This window comes from Mya arenaria, chromosome 11 (genome assembly GCF_026914265.1).
Source record: "Mya arenaria isolate MELC-2E11 chromosome 11, ASM2691426v1".
NCBI lineage: Eukaryota > Metazoa > Mollusca > Bivalvia > Myida > Myidae > Mya > Mya arenaria.
The window spans coordinates 29,230,100-29,253,033 of NC_069132.1; the positions used below are offsets into that span (position 1 = coordinate 29,230,100).

At 35.0% G+C, this 22,934-nt stretch overlaps 1 protein-coding gene across 3 annotated transcripts in view; it reads left to right on the forward strand.

The window, feature by feature from the left end:
• The window catches only part of LOC128209327 (kinesin-like protein KIF26B), a 150,832-nt gene that overhangs the window by 65,198 nt on the left and 62,700 nt on the right, over positions 1 to 22,934 (forward strand). For all 3 annotated transcript variants that reach the window (XM_052913314.1, XM_052913315.1, XM_052913317.1), the window contains 2 exons: positions 895 to 1,142; positions 18,538 to 18,661. In XM_052913314.1, the coding sequence (XP_052769274.1) occupies positions 895 to 1,142; positions 18,538 to 18,661 (372 nt within the window). The remainder of the gene's footprint in view (positions 1 to 894; positions 1,143 to 18,537; positions 18,662 to 22,934) is intronic.

The window sequence follows — 22,934 nt, forward strand, 5'->3', positions numbered from 1 at the left end:
TGCACATTTCACTCTCTATAGACTTATTTATTATTCAACATATGATACAATTGCTTTAAATACTATTCCAGAAACGATTCTTGACACCTTTTGTCGTGTAGGTACTGATAATGTTCAGCATAAAATTCAAATCCATTATTTATTCTCATTGTTGGTTATTATAATGAGAACATCGTAACAATACATTAATATTGCACTGCATCAATGTCACAAAATGTAATGTGTTTCAAACTGGGAACACGTTTGGGGCACTGAGGGTGTAAATCCCATGCATCCCCCCCCTACACTCACCACCTGGAATGAAAATATTTGTTTGAAAAGGAGGTGCTTACAGCAAGATTGTTTAACACATGTGAAGATTTTAAGTTACCAAGTAGATCTTCATTAGTGGATATTCTGTCCGTTTTAAGAGACAGTTTGCTCTTATCATTGCCGTTATAGGTTTTTATGACTCTGAAAGATTTATGTCCGTGCTGTAATAGTCTCATAGAAAATGCTTCTAGCCCAATATGGTGCCTGAGGCGGCTGTATAGGGCTTGGCAAGATTTTAAGTATATAAGGAATCACTTTCATCCATTAGTTAAAGTAATATTGATAATAACTATCGCTTCTTTTAAGGAAAACATTTTGAGGAGCTCATCTATATATTGAGAATGCCCAAATACTTAAAATATAAAAATATCATGACAAAAATATTGTTTAAGCTTTGTAATGTGATCATGTAATTTGTAACATCATACAACTCATGACTCCGTTTTTTGTTTAGTTATGTCCCTTTATCAAACATGAAAAGCTGTTGATCGCACCCACATTAGTTGCTGTAGAAAATTTAATTAATTTAATGACAATATATTATAAAAGACTTAAACTTTTATTATACCTGTTTATTTTCAGTCCCAGGAAGCTATCAACAGCCTAAAAGACAAGCTTCAAGTCCCAGAGAATGGCTACCGATTCTCACAGGCGGGAAATTGTGACGTCTGTGACACCCATGTGAGTCAACTTCAACAAGAGGCCATTAGCATGGTTCACAGCATACAACAGGCCCAAGCTGAACCAAACAGTAACACAAACATACCCTCCCTCATTGGATCGGTCAATCTTCCCCCGTCACCACGGAAACTGGGCTCAGTGAATGTCAGGTAAGGTCAAGGTCAATGTTTGTGATGATATCAGAAGCTCACTTTATATTCTGTTCTGTAAGTTTATATTTGGGTAATTATTAATTATCATATCTAATTGTTTTGTTTATTTCGGTTCAGTGAATGTCTAATTACATCAAGGTTGACAATTTCAAGGGGCTGCAATCCAATTTGGAAAATTTTGCTATGGAGATTTTATCTCGGGATATAACAGATTTATTAACCTGGTACTAAAATTAATAACAACTCTCATCATTCTGAAAGACCTGCCAGTATGGTAAAAAATCTCATGAATTATCAAATTTACCAGGTATTTTGAAACAAGCACATCTATCATTGCACGTTAATTTGAAATAACAAAAGTTGTTACGGAATTCATTAAAGAGATCACATTTTTGGAGGAAAAACGTTCTGCAGCATTAACTGCAAATTTCAAAACAGTCTGCATCAGAAAAAAACAAATTATTTCGCTTATCTGGCATGAACTGTTTTATTACCAGGTCAGAAAGAGGCTTGTAATAAATTGTTACGAAAATAAATGCCAAGAACTTGATACATCAAATTTAATCAGGGATTTTTGGATCTGACAGCAGACAGGTGTGTTAAAGGTAGAAGCCAATGCCGGCATTGGCAGGGTCTGGTGTAGAAATTCGTATAGATCTTGCTAAAACAATTCATGAATTTACAAACATTTTGTTATCTTTTTTTTGTTTAATTATATAATTCTTCTTTGCAATTCTTGGTGGTAGTAATTTTGCAATGATTTTCCAGAAAAGCAAAATTTTCGGAATGCCTGAAAATTTTGTTCACTGCATGATTACAATCTGCTTGTTTGCGTGTTCACTGAGGTGATTTACTTCCAACTTTCTTTTACATTTTTTAAGGAAAATATTAGAGAGTTTAAATTGGTGTAAATTCATAAATGTATAAGGGAAATAATTGAGAAAGCTACATCAATTTGATCCATCATTCATCAATGATTATGTAAAACAAGTTTGGCGCCATCATAATGTTAAAGATGGCGCTTTGTTCTTAAATCATAACTTTAAATCTTTGTGGGTTGATTTAAATCAGAACGAGATGATCAAAATGATGTCATTATTCTTATCTCCTTCCTTGCATTACCTTTGTATCCATGGTTAATAGAATCTTAACAAGCAAGCCCTTCCAAGACCAAGAGGTGCCCCGATCAGTATCACCAAAAAGCTTGTACCTAAGAAGCCTTTGGGTGAGCCTGATTTCAAATTTGATAAAACATGTAATACAAAACTGATAAAGTAATAAGTTGAGTTCCTGTTGAGCTGAATTTACCTTCAAAAATGATGAAATAGGTCTGAACTCCTGAAATTCTGTAATATCCACTCAAAAAAAGATGCTGATATTAATCATCAGCCATTTGAACCAGAAAACAGGAGCAGTTGTTGGCTCTTGTCAGCTGTTTTTTTACTCAAACAGATTTGGTTGGTTAACAGCTTCCTCAGGTACAGTTTTTATGCAGGCTTTTGAAGAAGTTTTGCTCATTATCATTCTTTGCCCAATAAAATCAGTATGGTTTTATGACATTGTGTCCTTAGATGTGGTACTTGTGAAAAAACAAAACAACTGAACATCTTTTTTTTAAGTCCTTACAATTTTATTTTTTGTCAAAGGATTTAGGCAGGTAATTATTAATTATACTGATGTCTGTGTCTATCAATTTGGAACTGTCCAATCCAGTTGTATCAAGCTGGCATTTTTTGGTAATGCTATTTCAAGTTGTTTCTCTGAGGAAGAGGGTTGGGAGGGATTTGGGGTTGGCACAATGTTGCTTTAAAGTATTCTTGTGTTGTTATGCACCACTCAAATGTAACCACGGACACCCAAGGTCCGGGGAATAGTGGGGACCTTTGACTTTTGGTCTACCCAAGCACGGGTAAACTCCCTGCCCTGCAGAGACAAACTGATTGTAAAATCCCTGCCAAATGCCCCCGCTGAACAATTGACTGGTGCATTATGCTATGTAACTCTCATTGGCATATGTCATGTTGCCTGAAAGTTTAGTCTTGTGTTGAGGGTGAAACCAGAGAGCCAGGAGCAAACCCACTTGTCTGGCTTGTTGACTTACTGAACCAACGGCACATATGCCTCTGCTGGGAATCAAACCCAGGATGCCTGAGTGAGAAGCTGCACTTATCTGACAACCTCTTGGGTAGGTTAAAAACGCTGACAATTTTGCTATAGTATCAAACAGGCGTTTTCAGGTAATGTCAATTCTCTGGAGTCTGGAGCATGTCATCTTTTTCTTCAATAAAGTTTCTTGAATAAAGCAGAAAGAAAACTATGAAAACAAGGTATATTGAAGATAATTAAGAGTACAATGATTGCTTGTGATTCACTGTAACCAGCTGTTGTCTGTTGTCTGCTTGATTGTCCCGAAAATAATTTCTGTGCTCATTGTTGTCTGTAATAATTATAACTTTCTTTTTATCCCCATTTGTTTCATACTCCAGACCGTATCCCAGAATCATGAATGAAATTGCATTAATGATGTAACATTTTCACATACAATTGCATTAGTAATAATATTCTGCAATTATTGCCATGGAGACTATTTAGCATGAAAGTCTTGCAATTATAATATCATTATATGAAAAACAGTTAAGCTTGCACTTTATGTTCTTAATGAGACTATGTCTGTAAAGAATTAATATCAAGTGGTTGGTATTAACTGACAAGCAACAGTCTGCAGATTATTCTGTAATGTTCTGTCTTTAAAGACGTGTCATTATGACACTCCTGCTAATTGACGCCACACATTTTTACAAAAAAATCCTCTTAAAAGGCCTGCAGATGGCTTTACCTTAGTGTACATTGAAACCAATCTTCAAAGTGAACAATTGTCAACCAATTTTTACAGTAAACATTTTCAACCAATAAACACAGTTTTAAATATTTTCAACCAATATACACAGTTAACATTGTCAACCAATATACACAGCTAACATTGTCAACCAATATTCACAGTTAACATTGCCAACCAATATACATAGTTAACATTGTCAACCAATATTCACAGTTAACATTGTCAACCAATATTCACAGTTTACAGTGTCAACTAATATTCACAGTTAACATTGTCAACCAATATACACAGTTAAAATTGTCAACTAATATTCACAGTTAACATTTTCAACCAATATTCAGAGTTAACATTGTCAACTAATATTCACAGTTAACATTTTCAACCAATATACACAATTAACATTGTCAACCAGTGTTCACAGTTAACATTGTCAAGCAATATACACAGTTAACATTGTCAACCAATATTCACAGTTAACATTATCAACTAATATTCACAGTTAACATTGTCAACCAATAAACACTGTTAACATTGTCAACCAATATGCACAGTTAACATTGTCAACCAATATACACAGTTAACATTGTCAACCAATATACACAGTTAACATTGTCAACCAATATTCACAGTTAACATTGTCAACCAATGTTCACAATTAACATTGTCAACCAATATACACAGTTAACATGGTCAACCAATCAGGTCTGGCTCATGATTGTAATATGTGATTATAATCATAGGGTTACAACTGTATTGATGTGTATAGGATAGATTACGAGTAGCCAGTTGATATGGAATTTAACAACGAGCGTAGCGAGTTGATAATTCCATATCAAACGTCTACTCGTGATCTATCCGACTTAGACAACAGAAAGTGTATTGCTTGTTTCTCAGTCCGATACCATACATTTGTATGAGAAAAATGTCAGGAAAGCACAGGAAACAAACATTTCTGTAGTATTAAGAACGTCCTTGTAACATAAGTAGTTGCACGATTTGCACGAGATTTACCAGTTGAAATATCCCATGGAAAAATAGTTGTGTGTGATATTTATCAAGCACTTATGCAGGCCTATGATTGGCCGGCTGGAGGTAGCTGTTGTCTAATGATAAAGAGACACTCTAACTTCAACTTATAACTTTTATTCAATGTAACACAATGCTGGAAACATAAGCAGATAAAACAATGAAGAGTTAAGTCAGAAAAAGCATTGTTATCATATAAAGATGCTTGTATCTTGCATTCTTGTATCTTGTGACAGTGCGGATGTGATAACCTAGCTGACATTACTGGTACTGTTTTCCATACCCAGCTGTGCCATGTTCAAGGTGACTATGAAAGGTAGCCACACGTGCTGTTTGAATTCTTTTCGAAATTTCACAGCCATCAAAGGGGATCAAACCCTGGACCTGCTGTCAATGATGCGTTGTAGAAGGCTGCGAGTAATGCATTTGTCAAAGAAAATAGGGTCAATCCTTCGTATAAATGCAACAACTAAGGACATGCAGGCATGTTGCTAGGGCCAATTTGGGATTACGCTGTTCATTGACAGACAGCATATTAACCCCTTCACCCCCTACCCCCCTTTGGTTTTTATTTCAAATTCGGGGTTTTTGGTATGACCAAATCTTCAACCTGTCAAAATTAATTTTGTAACTGCATATTAGCGTACAGTCAGCTACACGCCTGACTAAATGTTATTAAATTTTTTGCTCAACACATTTAGAAAACTCAACACACCTTTTGTTCCTTCCATTAAACTTTGAACTTTTATAATCTTCTTTTTTTAAGGTCATTGTATTTAAAAGATGTTCAAGATTAAAAGTTGTCGGGTACATTATACATGTTTTGTTTCAGCATTGTTGTTTATAACAAACCTCCCAATTTCACCCTGTTGGACAACAGAGCTCACATCCGTACTTCATTCCTTCCATGTTAACCATGTGGCTAAAATAATGAACGAAATTAAGAAAATATGAGATTCTGGCAGTTAATTTTCTATTATGACTTAATTCACACAGGTCTTGAACCCTGTAATGTTCATTTGGTGAATTAAAAGCTATGGGCCTTTCATTTTGCACAGAGCTCTTGACTAAATATTAATACAACAATGTATTATAATGCTTAATTTCACTCGATTACAGATTTTGATATTTGTTGTGCTTCGCTGATAGGATTATGGAGGTTAAAGTAGCGTTTTGAAATGTAATCTTAAGCCTCCAGTGTTGACAAATCGCATTTAGTGTCGAGGTATCGCAGAGGTAAATCTTGATAGTAGGCATTGTAAGCTGGTTGACAGGCGTATGGATATGCTATTACTGAAATAACAACCAAAAAAAGGGTGGAAAATGGGAAATTATTTCAATAGTTGTGTTATTATTAATATTTAATGCAGTTTTTGCAATATTTCGACATCAAAGTGCAACTTTATGAATGGATGTTATGATGAGGTTTAAAGTGTGTTCAATGTTATGTTTATCTTGATATTTTCAATCACATCTTTATAAACACTAAACATATTGAAGAGTGATGCAGAATTGAGGATTTTATCTCTTTCTTGACAAGGATATTAATTACGCCAGTTTGGAATAAAGTAAAACACATCTTTGGTAAGTGAGTTTCTTGCTTATATTTCCCCTTGGTGAGTTTCTTTAAAACACAAATAGTGATACGTTCAACTATGCAACTTGTAATGTACGACTCTTTAATGATGCTGATTTAGGCAGGTTTCCATGAAAAAATGTAATTCTGGAAATGCAGAAAACAGTTCTAAACTCTGCCAAGAAAATTAAGGCTAATACACGAAATAAAACACAATATTCTGCAGGAGCAGGCAATTTTATACTAATTGCTGCTGAATTAGCAAAACGAGTAATGTGCATTGAAGAAATGTCAGATAAAAATGATTTATTATGTCAAATTGCACGATTTTATTTAGAAAAGATACCAGATACATTGAGAACTTGATCAGATTACATGGTCATGATTCTAAGAAAATGCTTCGAACAATGCAGTGTGAAAATTCTAGGACCGATCATCAGGGTAGGTAACCATGATTTGTGTGCAGTGGGGTTAGACTTATAATAGGTGGGTCAAGGAAGGGGGTGGGGGTTAGGGGGTGAGGTCTGCTGGGTCTGTCACAGAGCTGGGAGGTTTGATATAACTGGAGGTGATTGGGGCTGTGGGGAGAAAAGGTCATGACATTCAGAATTTTAGAAAATTGATGGCTGTGAATAAAAATTATGGAATGACACAGTGAAAATATAAGCAGCTTGTTCACTGAACTTTAATATAACTTTGTCATAGTCTAACAATATCAATTCCAGTGACCCGGTCAGATTGACATTCTGGTGACTTTCCTTTATCAATGAATCATATTGACCATGCAAACGGTAACATTTGGTCAGAGTATCTGCATGCAACAGTTGGTCATTATGGCTCACAATTAGTCTAATAGTTGAAGTAGTGTTGGTTTCAATATCAAACAAGGTAACAGTATCCGTAAACAATGAGACAAGATAGTTACAAGGAGATAGAGTCTTGTATCTTAGTGAAAGAAATTGACATTCAATACAACATCTGTATAGACCAGACCTAAAGAAAAACTGTTGATGCTATCTTGAAACAAAAGGGATTATTAAAGTCCCTTAGTCTGAATTGTCCACTCATTAGGGAGTCAGTGACTGTCAAAAGAAGGGGCCACAGTGTTCTAGGGATCGAATTAAGGGCGGGATCTGATAGGGTAAATGATAGGGATCGAGGGTTTTGAGTGGTAACCTATAATTAAGATATCCAGTGAGCCTCATTGCCGAACATGTGTGTCCATCCTTTTGTTTTGCGGGTTTGAGTCTGTAAATGGTATCCTTGTGACTTTTGTACAAGTTTGGTCAGATTGTGTCAAATACAATTCTTGTCCTGTTCAGTTATAGTTTGAGATAAGTTATTTGAAATTATCATTTTCAAAATATTTCTCAAATTCAAACTCCTTAAATGGTTTCAATCATGTTTAAATAAAGAGTGAATGTATGTTCTCATTTAAAACATTCATGTTGTGTAAATAATAAGCGTTCATTTACATTGAAAATCAATTAAATATGGTTACCGATTATTGTTTTTGAAGAATATAAAATTTCAAGTCCGTCTGGTATCCAGACATTATGAATTCTAGCTGCATGTGGCAAAGTTTATGGAATGTTATTTCTTGAGATTCAATTGTTTTACATAGCTGACAGATAGTTCTGCATTGTTGACAGACAAAAAATATGGTTCAAATTTCAAGGAAGGATATAAAATACTTGTCTGCAAATGCCACCCATAAATCCAGAAATAACTCGCCATAATGTTTTATTGAAACAAATTCTTTTGATCTCTTTTCTAAGGTTAAAAGTACTACTTCCACTTTTGGCTTAAATTTCAGGACTGAAATTAAGACTACTCAAAATGCCGACAGATAAAGTATTTGAACTGTTATTACATATAATTTTCCGATTGAAGTCTGAAGATCCGTGCATGATAATGCACTTATTGAAATGAACTGTTTTCTTTGATCATTCATTGATTTAAACAATGTGGCTTTTAACTTACAAATAGTAAATTATTAATCTAGGCTTATCTGTTATTTTCACTCGAAATTTGTTGATTCAATCAAAATACTATTTTATCTGGTTTAGACATCAAATTGAATGAGGTCTATTATTGGGCAAAAACACTCAGTGTGAATCCAAGGGGAGTAATTGTTGTACACAGCTATAAGTAATGGCAGTTTGTCATTGTGACTGCAGCAGTTACTCCCCTTGGTAGAAAATTAATTCTTAATGCTATTTTAGAGGAAACGAAGCAATTTTCTACAGGCTGTTCAAAATATGAGATCTTTTTTCATAATTTTATTTGTTATTGTATATTACAATAAAATATGAATTTATTCAAGCAGATGTATAAAATTTTGATAGACAGAAATGTCCTGAATAAAATATGATCTTATCGCCTTTTGTACTATTAACATGGCGAACACGGTCATAACTTGTTGTCTGAAAGTACATAGTGTCTTGGCCATTAGCAATATATTCTGCTCATAAAATATGAATAACTATACATTTGCGGCAAAGTCATTATTTCCATGGCATGTTCAATAGACATTTGCCCAAAATTTTATATTTTACTACAAATGCATATTGGTGCTTTTCTAAAAGGGGTCTCCCACTTCAAAGGCAATTAATTGTATGTTTAAGTGTTTTATTGCACTGCAACTTGATTTAAGTGTTTTTGATATATTATTTTAAAGGAAAAGGCATGACGTCTAAATTATGTGGTCAAATAAGCTACCATTTTAGATTGAAAGCTAAGAGTCGTAAAATATGGATTTACCCATCAAACGTATTTGGTGGGATGGATAAATTAGGCATTAAAGTTCTAAATTTGAAAGCGGAATAAACACTTTAAAAGTAGTTTTCTGCTATAAATGGTATGCAGGGAAAGTTTTTCTTTCTAAGTAAGCTGATATTAGAATGAGTTGTTTGTCATTCATAAAACATGCTAACTGCGTCAATGACGTGATCAGTTTTAAATGAGATAAAATATACGAATTTAATTGAGAATAAAAACTATTTTAAAAGAACAAAAATCAGTCTGCCATCAAAAACCAAACAAGAACATGATGTAGGATTTTATTTGTGACCCAAATATGTTTTATGAGTTAGCTAGACAGACAAATGAAAATGATTTTGAAAAAAGATGTTCCAATTTCAAAAGAATTGCATAAAAATGTATTTTATATTTTGTTAAAATATTATCTGTATAGAATGTAACATGTCAATTTTTCGTAGACTGCTGAATGAGTCAGTTCTGTAGAGCAGAGTAACTGTTTCACAAAAGAGCAAAGAAAAAAATCATATATTCCCTTGCACTGCCCACCAATAAAGATAAAAGTCAAGGTCACTTTAATAGGTGAAGGTCAATTAATTGCAGAGTATTTGTATAATGTGTTGAGGTTATTGATGACTCCAGTACTTATTATGAATGAAAACTGACTTTGAAATAAGTTCTAAACTGGTATATTTCACTTTTCTAGGTATTCAGGTTAACAGCTATCAAGTAGAAAAATACTGCATTGTCATGTGTGATTTCATCATCAAATTGGTTTGTAACATAAAGAATGTTTTCTTATTGAAGAATAATGCATAATTTCAGCAAAATTGTACCGTTTTATGATCTTTTTTGTAAATGATAATGTTTGAAAAATGGTATATTTAACATTTTTAGCATGTTTTGAATAGTTTGAAAATTTAATAAATTGTAAAAGAAATGAGTGGTATTGTTTAAAGTCATATTTCAAATATATAATGTGGATGGTGCTCATCAGGCTTAATGCACCAGTCAATTGTAACCATGCCCCCCCCCCCCCACCCCCAGGTCAGGGGAATAGCAGGGACTTGCACTTTCGGTCCAGCCAAGCCCTGGTAAAATGTCAGCCCTACGAGGATGACCTGATGGTAAAATCCCCGCCTCATGTCCCCGCACCTTAGGAACCCTGGGTAAGGCCCATTCCCCGCTATATTTGGCGTGAAGACAAAACCACCACATTCACCAACATGGTCCATTTCTCCCGCTATCCCCAGTATACCCTTGGACATGGTTACAAATAACTGGTGCATAAGTTTTGCAAGTTTTGAATTCTTATATATATATTTTCATGTTTTATGAGTAATGAGGTTCAGGTAGGTTTTTGTTGTTGCACAGCTCAGATTGGAGTTACGGTTTTTACATCGGTTTGTTGACTACACAATAAGATGAAAGTGCTTCCATTAATTTGATTGGCTCAATGAAAGACAAATAAAGTAGGCACTCAAATTCAATTTACTTTGTACAGACACATCCAGAAATGTGTTTAAGTGTCTTCATCTAAACCTTAGAAAAATTAGATTACTGGCCTTGAGTCACAGGGAATACTTTTGGAGTAAAAACATGTCTTTGAATATCTTCAAAGTATAATCAAATCTTTTCTTTTGATTAATGATATTCCATTCAAAGTTATAAAGTTGAAATGGAGGATTTAATGTTTGTTAGAATAGTTCCAGTATGAATCATTGATGTCAACCTCAAACAGTTTTATTTGTTTAAACATTTAAGATCCTTTTAAAAATTATCCCTAATTTAAAGGTAAAAGAACCATTAAAAGGGATTTCTTTGGTCTGTCATTTTTTTTGGGGGGGGGGGGAGGTTAATTGAAAAGTTTCGCTACTAATATTAAAGGTCCCTGTTCAGCTTTGGTCATAAAAAATGGATATAAAAATTGATATTGCTTGATCTGATCCAGTCGTAAAATCTGCTCATATTTTCTCCCAAATGTTATTACAAGAAAAGCATGGGTACGATATCATAAATATTAGTTTTTCCAAGTTTAACCCAACTCTCTGTTATTATAGACGAAGAAGATGAACAGGCTCATTGAAGTTTTACACCAACGAGTCTCGGCTAATAATACAGACAAATTGAACAGGAATTGAACACTAATCGGAAAAACCTTTTGTTAAATGATAAACATTCGTAAAACCTCTCGCTATTATTAAAGCTAGCTAAGGGCTGTCCATAATTCATCTGAGAAATGATTCAGAGAAGAAATACAAATATACCGTGCCAAGCTATGATTTGTGCAAAAAGTGGCCCGTCAGTTCGCAGTCGTAATAGACGGAAAGCCAGCTTCCCGCCTGGCTGTATTACTTGTTGCGCATCGACAAAAATTGAACGAGCCAAAAGCCTGTTAGCTGTTAAAGATACTCGGGACAATTTCAGATTGATTAAATTTTATAAGGCAATATTTGAGAAAGCTTTTGTTACATTTTGATCCCTAGATATTTATAATGGTGGGAATAATTTCTAGTTTGTCTTGTAATTTTTATCATTTGTAGCATGCCTTTGCTAATGGGTAAAGGCGGTAAAGAAAAGTGTCTTGTTTTATCTGTAAGATAATAATTTATATAATAGTAAAATAAAAAGAGCTTTTTTTTCTGAAATTCATTGTAAAGCCTATTGTAAACAAAAGTAAAAAAATGGAAAAAAAAATTGTGTGAAAAGTGACTAATTTGGGTGATCTATGAGCTGGCACATTTTTAGCGCGATCAATTAACGTCTACGAGAGAGAATGACTAAGACAATTAAGTTGCGGCAGCTTAGTGCATATCCATGTCCGAGGAAAACCAGTGACCCAAAGTGACCGCTGGCATTCTCTTATAGTGAATATCAATATCTCCATTTTAGTAATTTTCAGTTTAGGCCATAATAAAACAATTCTTGTTTGTGTCAAGGGTGCATATTGTCTCTATCCTGGGGTTGGGGTTGAATAGTTGTAGATATTAGGTGGGTCTTGACTGTGTATGGGTGACTACGTGTATGGGTGACTACGTGTATGGGTGACTACGTGTATGGGTGACTACGTGTATGGGTGACTACGTGTATGGGTGACTACGTGTATGGGTGACTACGTGTATGGGTGACTACGTGTATGGGTGACTACGTGTATATATAATGGATGACTACATGTATGGATGACTACGTGTATGGGTGACTACATGTATGGATGACTACGTGTATGGATGACTACGTGTATATATAATGGGTGACTACGTGTATGGGTGACTACGTGTATATATAATGGATGACTACGTGTATATATAATGGGTGACTACGTGTATGGGTGACTACGTGTATGGGTGACTACGTGTATGGGTGACTACATGTATGGGTGACTACGTGTATGGATGACTACGTGTATATATAATGGGTGACTACATTTTCAGGTGACTACATTTTCAGGTGACTACATGTATAGGTGACTGTGTGAAAGGGTGACTACATATTCGTGTGACTATGTGTACAGGTGCCTACATGTTCGGCTAACTACATTTGTTGGCGGCTGTGTGTATGGGTGACTACATAAATGGGTGATTTAACGTTTAAGGCGACTACATTTTCAGGTAACTACATTTTTTGGGTGACTTCAAGTACGGATGACTACATGTATGGGTGACTACATGAATGGGTGGCTACATGTATGGGTGACTACATGTATGGGTGACTACATGAATGGGTGGCTACATGTATGGGTGACTACATTTACGGATGATTATGTGTACAGGTGATTATGTTGACTATGTGTACGGGTGACTATTTAAATTATTGTAAGAGTTGACAGCAAATTGGAAATATTGGTTGAGGACTAGTAACACTTCATTACACTTGGCCTTTATTTCATTGAAAATCCAGTGAAATGTTCTCTGGAAAACTGCACTGACCCTTAAGATTGGGGTGGGGGAGGAGTGTGGTCAAGAGATCCATATCATATGGAAGCTTGTTGAAGTAGAAATAGCTTCTAATTGACACAGATTATTGTCTGTGCCATACCATAATGGATTGACATGAACTGTCAGCCTGTGATTAAATTTTTCTGTCTGTTTATTGATCTTTCAATCATTGAATAAGTGCCAAACCTTCGTATGCTTTGATTGGTGCTTGAATTCTTAATTTGATAAAAAAAACTGTTTAAAACTGCAATTTCTGCAATATATCCCGCCTAAATTGTCTGAGTGAAGTACTAGCGCTTGCCCCAACTTCTTGAAAAATCTAAAGTAACATTAGGGTAAGTACCTTATTTAATTAAGTAAAATGCTTGCAATTAACTTGTTCTTCAAAGTATTACAAAACTGAATAACAGATTATTGCGATAAATTACTTTAAATGCCTCAAATCCTTATTAAATAAAAATATTGCACAAAATAGACTAAAACAAGAATCATGTTCTTAGCTTGATTCCTTAATAAGGGACTTCTCCTTAATCAGGAAATTAGGGCATGATTAGGTAGTTTTTGCTTTAAGAATTTCAGTTAATTCAGGTATTTCTTTTCAAAAATGGGTTTTAAAGTATTTTCAATGTTCGCTAAAAGAGTGAATTTTCTGCGTCCAAAATTCTTCTTTATAATATCTGATATCATATTTTACATTCAAAGCACTAAAGATGCTGGTTATTGGATTATGGATGGCCACTCCATTATCCTAATTGTTTTAATTAGTTTGTAAATAGGGAATAATTGTCACAGTGCAATAAAATGATACTCCGGTTGATAGTAATTATCGACAAACGGATCATGCATTTATTCCAGGCATAGCAATTAAATGGCGTGTTAAATAGTTACAGATATGTTTCATTCACTTTATTTCGAAGTTTATCTTGGAATAAATATAAGCATTCATGTTTAAGTTGTATTTGTATTTGTTTAATGGCCTTTAAAATTTGGATTTCAAATAATTATATTTTAATTAGTTTTGCTTTTTCAAGTGTGAGAGGCAGTCAACAGTTACCGAAAGATACGTTTTTCTCTTGCAAAAGTAAGAGAAAGTAAAGGAATCAGTCTCCAGGTTTATTTTCTCCATGTGACAAGCATTTTTTTCTTTATTTTTTTAAGTGTACTAATTAAAATAATGTTTTTATCAATTTTTGATAAACTTGTAACTTTTTTGTCAATACACATGTATATATATATATATATATATATATATATATATATATATATAAATATGCATGTTCTCAATTGAAGGTCAACTGTGCAGTTGACCTTGACACATATGACACATCATATGACCTTAAATTGAGAATTATTTTTCTTTGAAGAAATTCTTTTTGATATTTTATGCTTTGATAAATTTGATCAAATAATCTCAAATTTACCAAGTGCATTAAAAATCTGGTACTAATAACTTCATGTCAGGGCTTTGATGCGAGGCTCCCTTTGAGATGTTTTCTAATAAAAGCGTCTTGAAAAGTTGATTTTGCGATTATGCAATTGATTTCTCATTTTCCGATTTCTGTGATCATACAAAACATATTTGAACAAGAACTTGATAAATCTTTTTTGGTCTTTAATTACAAAATAACAAATAAGGGTTTTGTTTACTCTGCGTGCATTTAGCACTGCGAAATATTTTATTCCTCAATTAGCAACTGTTGACTATAATGATTAGGGTTGTCAGAGAAAATTAAAAAAACTTGCACAATACTGTATCAAAAATCTACAATTACTCCTCTTTGATCTGGCCTATCCTAATCAATTACATTTGATGATCAAATAATGATTTCTCAACTGAATGTTTATTCCCTATTTTTATGGCAATGTACTTGACACTAACATTATTTTACATAATATTTTATATGTTTAGCTTGCAGTATTTCGCAAAAAAGGGTTCTAAATATTTTGCCGGTATAGTATTGGGGTCATGGACATTCTTGTCATTGGCAGGGTGGTCCAGAATCAGTATTGTAGGGCATATATGAAACCCTAGAAATGGAACTTAAATGATGTCTTTGACAGGAATGTCAGCAATATAATTATGGAACGTAGTATTGATATGATGTCTTTGACCGGAATGTCAGCAATTTGGAACTTGGTATAGATATGATGTCTTTGACAGGAATGTAAGCAATATATGGAACTTGGTATAGACATGATGTCTTTGACAGATATGTCAGCAATATATAGAACTTGGTATAAAGATGATGTCTTTGACAGGAATGTAAGCAATATATGGAACTTGGTATAGACATGATGCCTTTGACAGGAATGTAAGCAATATATGGAACTTGGTATAGATATGATGTCTTTGACAGGAATGTCAGCAATATATGGAACTTGGTATAGACCTGATGTCTTTTGACAGGAATGTAAGCAATATATGGAACTTGGTATAAACATGATGTCTTTGACAGGAATGTAAGCAATATATGGAACTTGGTATAGGACCTGATGTCTTTGACAGAAATGTCAGCAATATATGGAACTTGGTATATACATGATGCCTTTGACAGGAATGTAAGCAATATATGGAACTTGGAATAGACATGATGTCTTTGACAGGAATGTCAGCAATATATGGAACTTGGTATAGACATGATGTCTTTGACAGGAATGTAAGCAATATATGGAACTTGGTATAGACATTATGTCTTTTGACAGGAATGTCAGCAATATATGGAACTTGGTATAGACATGATGTCTTTGACAGGAATGTAAGCAATATATGGAACTTGGTATAGACATGATGTCTTTGACAGGAATGTCAGCAATATATGGAACTTGGTATAGACATTATGTCTTTTGACAGGAATGTCAGCAATATATGGAACTTGGTATAGACATGATGTCTTTGACAGGAATATCAGCTATATTTGGAACTTGGTTATATAGTGATAATGATTTTGACAGGAATGTCAGCATAATATATTGAAGTTGGTATAAACAATTGATTTCTTTGACAGGAATGTAGAGCTGATCTGAAATCTGGTATTTACATGTTTTGAATATCATTATGCATTATGTGAATAATGAGTTTGATCATATATATATATCAGCGCTTTTTGATTCCTCAAATTCTTGTTGCTGTATTGTTAAAGAAAATCACACAGCATCTATGTTACTAATTACCAAACGAACATTGAGATGGCATTGAAAACGCCTAAAGAGTCAATTAGCCAAGCTGTACCTGTCGATTTGCAGTCTGGGTGAGCCAGCAGCTTGCCAGTTGGAAACCTGATCTGGATCTTACAGGTGTTTGAAACACATGCCCTAAAGGACGAATGCAACTCTACCCCCCTCCTTGGTTGTAAAATTTCAGCTTGTTTTGAAATCATTATTAAACAAGCTTAAATTAACTTCAACTAAATTGAATGTGTGTGGTACATATTTTTATCGATCACGGTTGTTTTTAAGGTACAAACTGGAAAAATATATAAAGAATCGAGAAATGGAAAACACATATTATGGATATTTAAACAGTGAGGTGTGAAAATTATATAAAATGACAGCTAGTATATTTCGCTGGTAATTTATTATCATTATTGAGATAAATGACAATTTTTTTGTTGAATGTCATTGCTTTAATATGCTGAGCTATATATTAATGATATTGTGTTGTTATTTATGAGAAAGCGGAAATAATAAAAAAAAATGTGATTGTTGTACTGAATAAAGATGACTTCATGGAAAAATTGTTTTTACTGATATCTTTAAAAACATCAATCTTCATGTTTGGTACAAAATTGAAAGCCATTTTCATAAATAGCATACAAAAATGATAGATTAGAACTGTATCAAATTTACTTACATAAAATATTTTCTTTTATTGTTTAAAAATAATAACTAAAAAATTTAATAATAATCCAGCAACAACCATATAATAAATTAACCATATCTATTAATATTATATAACATTCACCAACTGCATTAATGAAATCAGATTTTTATTGAGTCGCTACTTAATATCAGCAGTCTCATCAATGATGGTAAAGGCAAGGTGACAAGACTCTTAATTGAAGTCACGTCTTTGGTGACATTTAAGGGGGAGTCTGGGCACCTACCCTACCGTAGCTGTCAAAATATCACCTATCATAGATCGATCTCATTAGCTGTGGTGATGGTTGTGTTGTTGTTTTATCCATACTTGACAAAATGTTATGAGGGCTAATCAGACGTTTATTGACTGTTTTAGTGGACTGATTTTGAGTTGTTGGTGTAGACCTGTACAGTAATTGGTGACGGCCCCTTTGATGTGTTAATTAAGTATGATAATGAGGGTCCAGTACACTTTGGTGGTCATTTGGTGTATGCATTTGTTTATGTATGTTTTCTTTACCATTTAGTATCCCAGGATTTACAAATGGGTTGCATTACAAACCATTATCAAATTTTCAGCAGCAATTTTGCATGCATTATCATATTTTAACATTATATCTTACATTTTACTTTAACCCTGCAAAAAATGTGATCACACATGATTGATAGAGGATTGTTTTTGATACATGATGAATTTCCGTGTATTCATCATTATAAACATACTTTTTTGCACGAGATTTTGTAGAATATTTAAAATGCTCAGTTAATAATTACTCATTCCATTTTGTTGATACTAATTTCTTAAAGCTTGATTGTGACAAAATCTGACAGGTAATAGAATCTCACTCAGGCCTGTTTCCTTGGTAGAAGCCAGTTTTGTGTCCATTTTTGAAAGGCCATGAGAAAGTTTCCCTGGTGGGGCTCGAGCCATAAACCAGCTGGTTGAGAGGCTAACATGTATACAAATAGACTGCTCTGCCCATTTCAATGCCATGTATCTCATTTATGCACTAGTCAATTGTAACCACGACCCCCCCTCCCCCGCCATGGTTTGGGGGTATAGGGGGGATAGTGAGGGAAATGCACTGTGTTTGTACTACCAGGTTGCCCCGCAGTTCCGGGTGAATGTGGTGGCTTTGTTTTCGCGCCGAAAATAGCCTAGGATGTCCCAGGGCTTCGCGGGTATTTGGCGGGGATTTTACTAGCCCTTTTTTTGCACGGCGGACCGAAAGTCCCCCCTATTCCCCAGACCAGGGGGGAGGGAGGGGGGGGGGAGCTGGTTTCAATTGACTGGTGCATTATTCTAATGGTGTTTCATAAAAAAAGCAAAATTGGTTATCCAATTTGTCTATGTACAATGTATAGTATATCATTTATTTTTTATCTGTCTATTTCCAGGTACCGTGGCTCTAAAATCCCAGGATCCCAGGGCAGCTACTTGTCAAAGTCGGCACCACTCGCTGCGCAAGCTCAGGCCTACCTCGAACACAATGTCCGCTCTCGAAATCCACAAAAACGACAGGTATGCACAAAATGTTGAAAAAACAACAACATTAAAATTTAAAAAAATCTTCACTTTAGGCAATCAAAATTAAACAACTGCTTTTCGGACCCAAGAAATGATGCAAAAGGCTCAAAATGTATAAGATAATCAATGAGATTTATAAAAATAGCATTTTTGTGACATATCGGGTGCAATTAATTGGTAACTAATAGCTGGTCCTAAAGTGTGATCATTTAAAAGGACTTAACATATAATGCATTGTGTTTCTGCTAGAATGGAATTCTGATGTAATATTTTATTACAAGTTGGTTGCAAAATTAGAAAATTGCTGCGTAAATGTAGCTTTTGTTACTTCAAAGGATCCTAGCATTAAAGCTCATATTTCTATAAAAAGCCATTGATTAATTGGAAATTAAATTGTTCACTAATATTTAAAGCAATCAAGCTCACGTGGACGGTTAAGTAGTTTTTATCAAGTTTCCTCAAAATTTTGACACTAAGTTGACTTGAAATGTTTTTGTTTGTTTTGATTTGTTTGTATTTCATTTTCGGATATGGAACTTTCTCTGTTGCTTAATGTTCTTTGTGATTAAAGGGCTCTTGTGTTAGTGAGTCATGATCAATTTTATTTGTGGTATTGTTTGAATATTACTTCATTTTTCCAAATGAAACAGTTTCAAATTAACTATCAGTCATGATCCATTTATTTGTGTATTGTTTGAATATTTCTTCATTTTTCCAACTGAAACAGTTTCAAATTAAACATCCAATACCTTGTGTACTGTATTGATGGGTATCCGATGGTTCGTGTTCCAAGAGCTGTTCCTAATTAGTGTCAGTGTTAGTTATACCGACCTGGTCATGTGCACATTCTTTTTTAAACAATGCTTAAAACAAGTGGTGCGTGTGACAGGGTAGTACCATCCTTCATGTCCTCATTTGGTCATGCAGCCAATATCGGATAAGGCCTGGAAATGTATTGTTTGTTTCTCGTCACCTTGTTTGCAAATCAATTAAGGACATCCCGGTTTTGAAACATTGAATGATCATGATTTTAACTCTGCTACCAATCCACCAAGTGAATGATAAATGACTTGCAAGATCTTTATATCCTGGCAATAGATTTTAAAGAAACCGACTGCAGAAATCGGCAATTCAGCAATTTGCCAATCACTTTTACGAATTATGTGGAATACTATGACGTTATTGCGAAGAGGCTCGTAACCACAGCTTCACTTGAACTAACCGTTTGTAAAATAGGTTTAAATTATGCTTCATTGACAAACAAAACTCTTTAAGGTGTGGAAACTGACTGTTTGAGGCTTTTACTGGTGCAGAACGAATTGACAGTTAATTGTTACGGTGCAAAATGGCTGTGGTCATGTGTTCACATTTTGCTAAGTTTCGCTGTGTGCATCAAAGTAACATTTCTGCTGTGTTGAGACCAAACCCCTGGGTGTGGGCTTCAGCCTGAGGTGGCTTCAGGTCGTGATTCCGTCAACTGTCAACGATGAGGGATACGGGGGGAAAGATTGTTATACCTAAGGAAGGATGCAAACTGTTAGATAAGAAACAAATATTATTGTTTTTAGGCCTACAATGGTGTGGAATTCTTGTTGTTTAAAGTCTCATTTGTTCTTCTGTCCCGCCTCTCTATTGTTGCTTGACCTTCGGCGAACAATCGAGCCTCGTGTCCTTGATTCTAAGGTCCAATGGGTTGTTGACTAAACTGACAATTTAGATAACAATCTCGTGTTTGGCTTTACTCTGTAACTCTGACCCGTGCCTCTAAAATAACAAAAATGGTATCGGTTACAAAATTATCCAACATAAATGATATTTATCTCGATAATTCATCGCTGCTTCAGTCGACTGCATCGATGAGTGGTCAATTTAATTAATATTTACGGATATTCTGTTATATGTTAGATAGTATCGTTGTTAATCAACGCTAACTTGGAATGGAAATTATAGCTGTCTGTCGAATAACAAGCTTTTGGAAAGTCAGACCCCCTACGAAAAACTATAAAATTCAATCGGGAGTTAAAATAATTAATATGTAGAGATATATTTCCTTGTATAAAATTTGAAAAGAAATCTTAAGTCATAAACCTAACCCATACTTTAAAGATTTTTGTGATTTTATTGCTTTAATTGTATAGTGACTTGGATCTCAATTTCAAGATTGTATTTTGCAGTAAATATTTGTTTTAGAATAATATTTTTGCTATTGAAATGATGTTATATTGATATAGTATTCAAATTTATGCCAGTTTTGGAAACCAACAAGACATGTGACATTTTTGAGGTGAAGTTTGTTTACTTATTAAAATGAAACAGATTGTAACAAATATTTGCAAATTACATTTTCTTGCCAATGATTGGTTGAGTATGTCACCAAGTTCGGTAAACACCTTGCAGGTTAAGACGTTTTGGCCAAGATTTGTAAATATTGTCGGACGTACTTAGACGAAATGTTCAAAATTACATATGTGCGAAATTTAATATTTGTGTGTCATAATCAATTTATTCCAAAGTCAGTTTTAACAAGGATACAGTTTGGAAATTATTGGCCTCCAAATATTTATTGCCAGCAATAAAATTTAAATTCCAGCGATTTTAGAATTTAAAGGCGTATTAATGGTTTTACATATTGATGTTTCCTTTCTTGCGCACTTAAACCTATTGCTCAAAATCAGGAGAAAAAGCTGTATCATGCAAATTTTGAAGTTTTGAAAGTTATGTAGTTTTGTCATGCATTTTTGTTCATCTTTAACATCCTGCAAAATTATACTTTATAATTAGCGTTCTACTTCTGAAAATATTGCCAAAGTTTTCCTCATTGACAAGTTCAAGTGCAAATGCGCGGTTTGATGAAGTTATTTGAAAACATTACAAAATCTGTTTAATGAAGCTTTACTTTTTTTGCATAAAATAGCTTTGTACCGGAGTACAAACATTTTCTCAAGTGCAATGTTTATGCTGTGAAAATATGTCATTTTTAGTGAACATTACTTAGTCTATTGTTAATATCGATGAAATTTGCGAAAAATTTAAATTTTAAGCCAGTTAAATTAAAAAAAACACGCTTTTGTTGCTGCTACTGTGTGCAGCTATGTTGGTGCTGTTGCTGCTCTGTAACTGCTTCCCGTGTTGCTGCTACTGGTGTTTCTGCTACTGGTGATGCTGCTACTGGTGATGCTGCTTCTAGTGTTGCTGCTTCTGGTGTTGCTGCTATTGGTGTTGCTGCTACTGGTGTTTCTGCTTCTGGTGTTGCTGCTTCTGGTGTTGCTGCTTCTGGTGTTGCTGCTACTGGTGATGCTGCTTCTGGTGTTGCTGCTACTGGTGTTGCTGCCTCTGGTGTTGCTGCTTCTGGTGTTTCTGCTACTGGTGTTGCTGCTTCTGGTGTTGCTGCTTCCTTCTGGTGTTTCTGCTTCCTTCTGGTGTTGCTGCTCCTGGTGTTGCTGCTACTGGTGTTGCTGCTACTGGTGTTTCTGCCTCTGGTGTTGCTGCCACTGGTGTTGCTGTTTCTGGTGTTGCTGCTTCTGGTGTTTCTGCTTCTGGTGTTGCTGCTTCTGGTGTTGTTGCTTCTGGTGTTGCTGCTTCTGGTGTTGCTGCTGCTGGTGTTGCTGCTGCTGGTTTTGCTGCTTTGGTATTGCTGCTACTGGTGTTGCTGCTTCTCGTGTTGCTGCTACTGGTGTTGCTGCTGCTGGTGTTGCTGCTTCTGGTGTTGCTGCTTCTGGTGTTTCTGCTTCTGATGTTGCTGCTTCTGGTGTTTCTGCTTCTGGTGTTGCTGCTTCTGGTGTTTCTGCTTCTGGTGTTGCTGCTTCTGGTGTTGCTGCTTCTGGTGTTTCTGCTACTGGTGTTGCTGCTTCTGGTGTTTCTGCTTCTGCTGTTGCTGCTATTGGTGTTGCTGCTACTGGTGTTTCTGCTACTGGTGTTGCTGCTTCTGGTGTTGCTGCTACTGGTGATGCTGCTTCTGCTGTTTCTGCTGCTGGTGTTGCTGCTTTTGTTGATGCTGCTTCTGGTGTTGCTGCTTCTGGTGTTGCTGCTACTGGTGTTTCTGCTTCTGGTGTTGCTGCTACTGGTTTTGCTGCTACTAGTGTTGCTGCTTCTGGTTATGAGTCTTCTGGTAATGGTACAGTTGCAGCTATGTTACTGCTTCTGGTGTTGCTGCTACTGGGGTTGGTGGTGCTGCTGCTACTGGTCTTGATGTTGTTCCTGCCACTGTCTCTGATCAGGTTTGATAACCATTGAGTAAGTCATATCGCCTCAGTCACTCAAATATTAT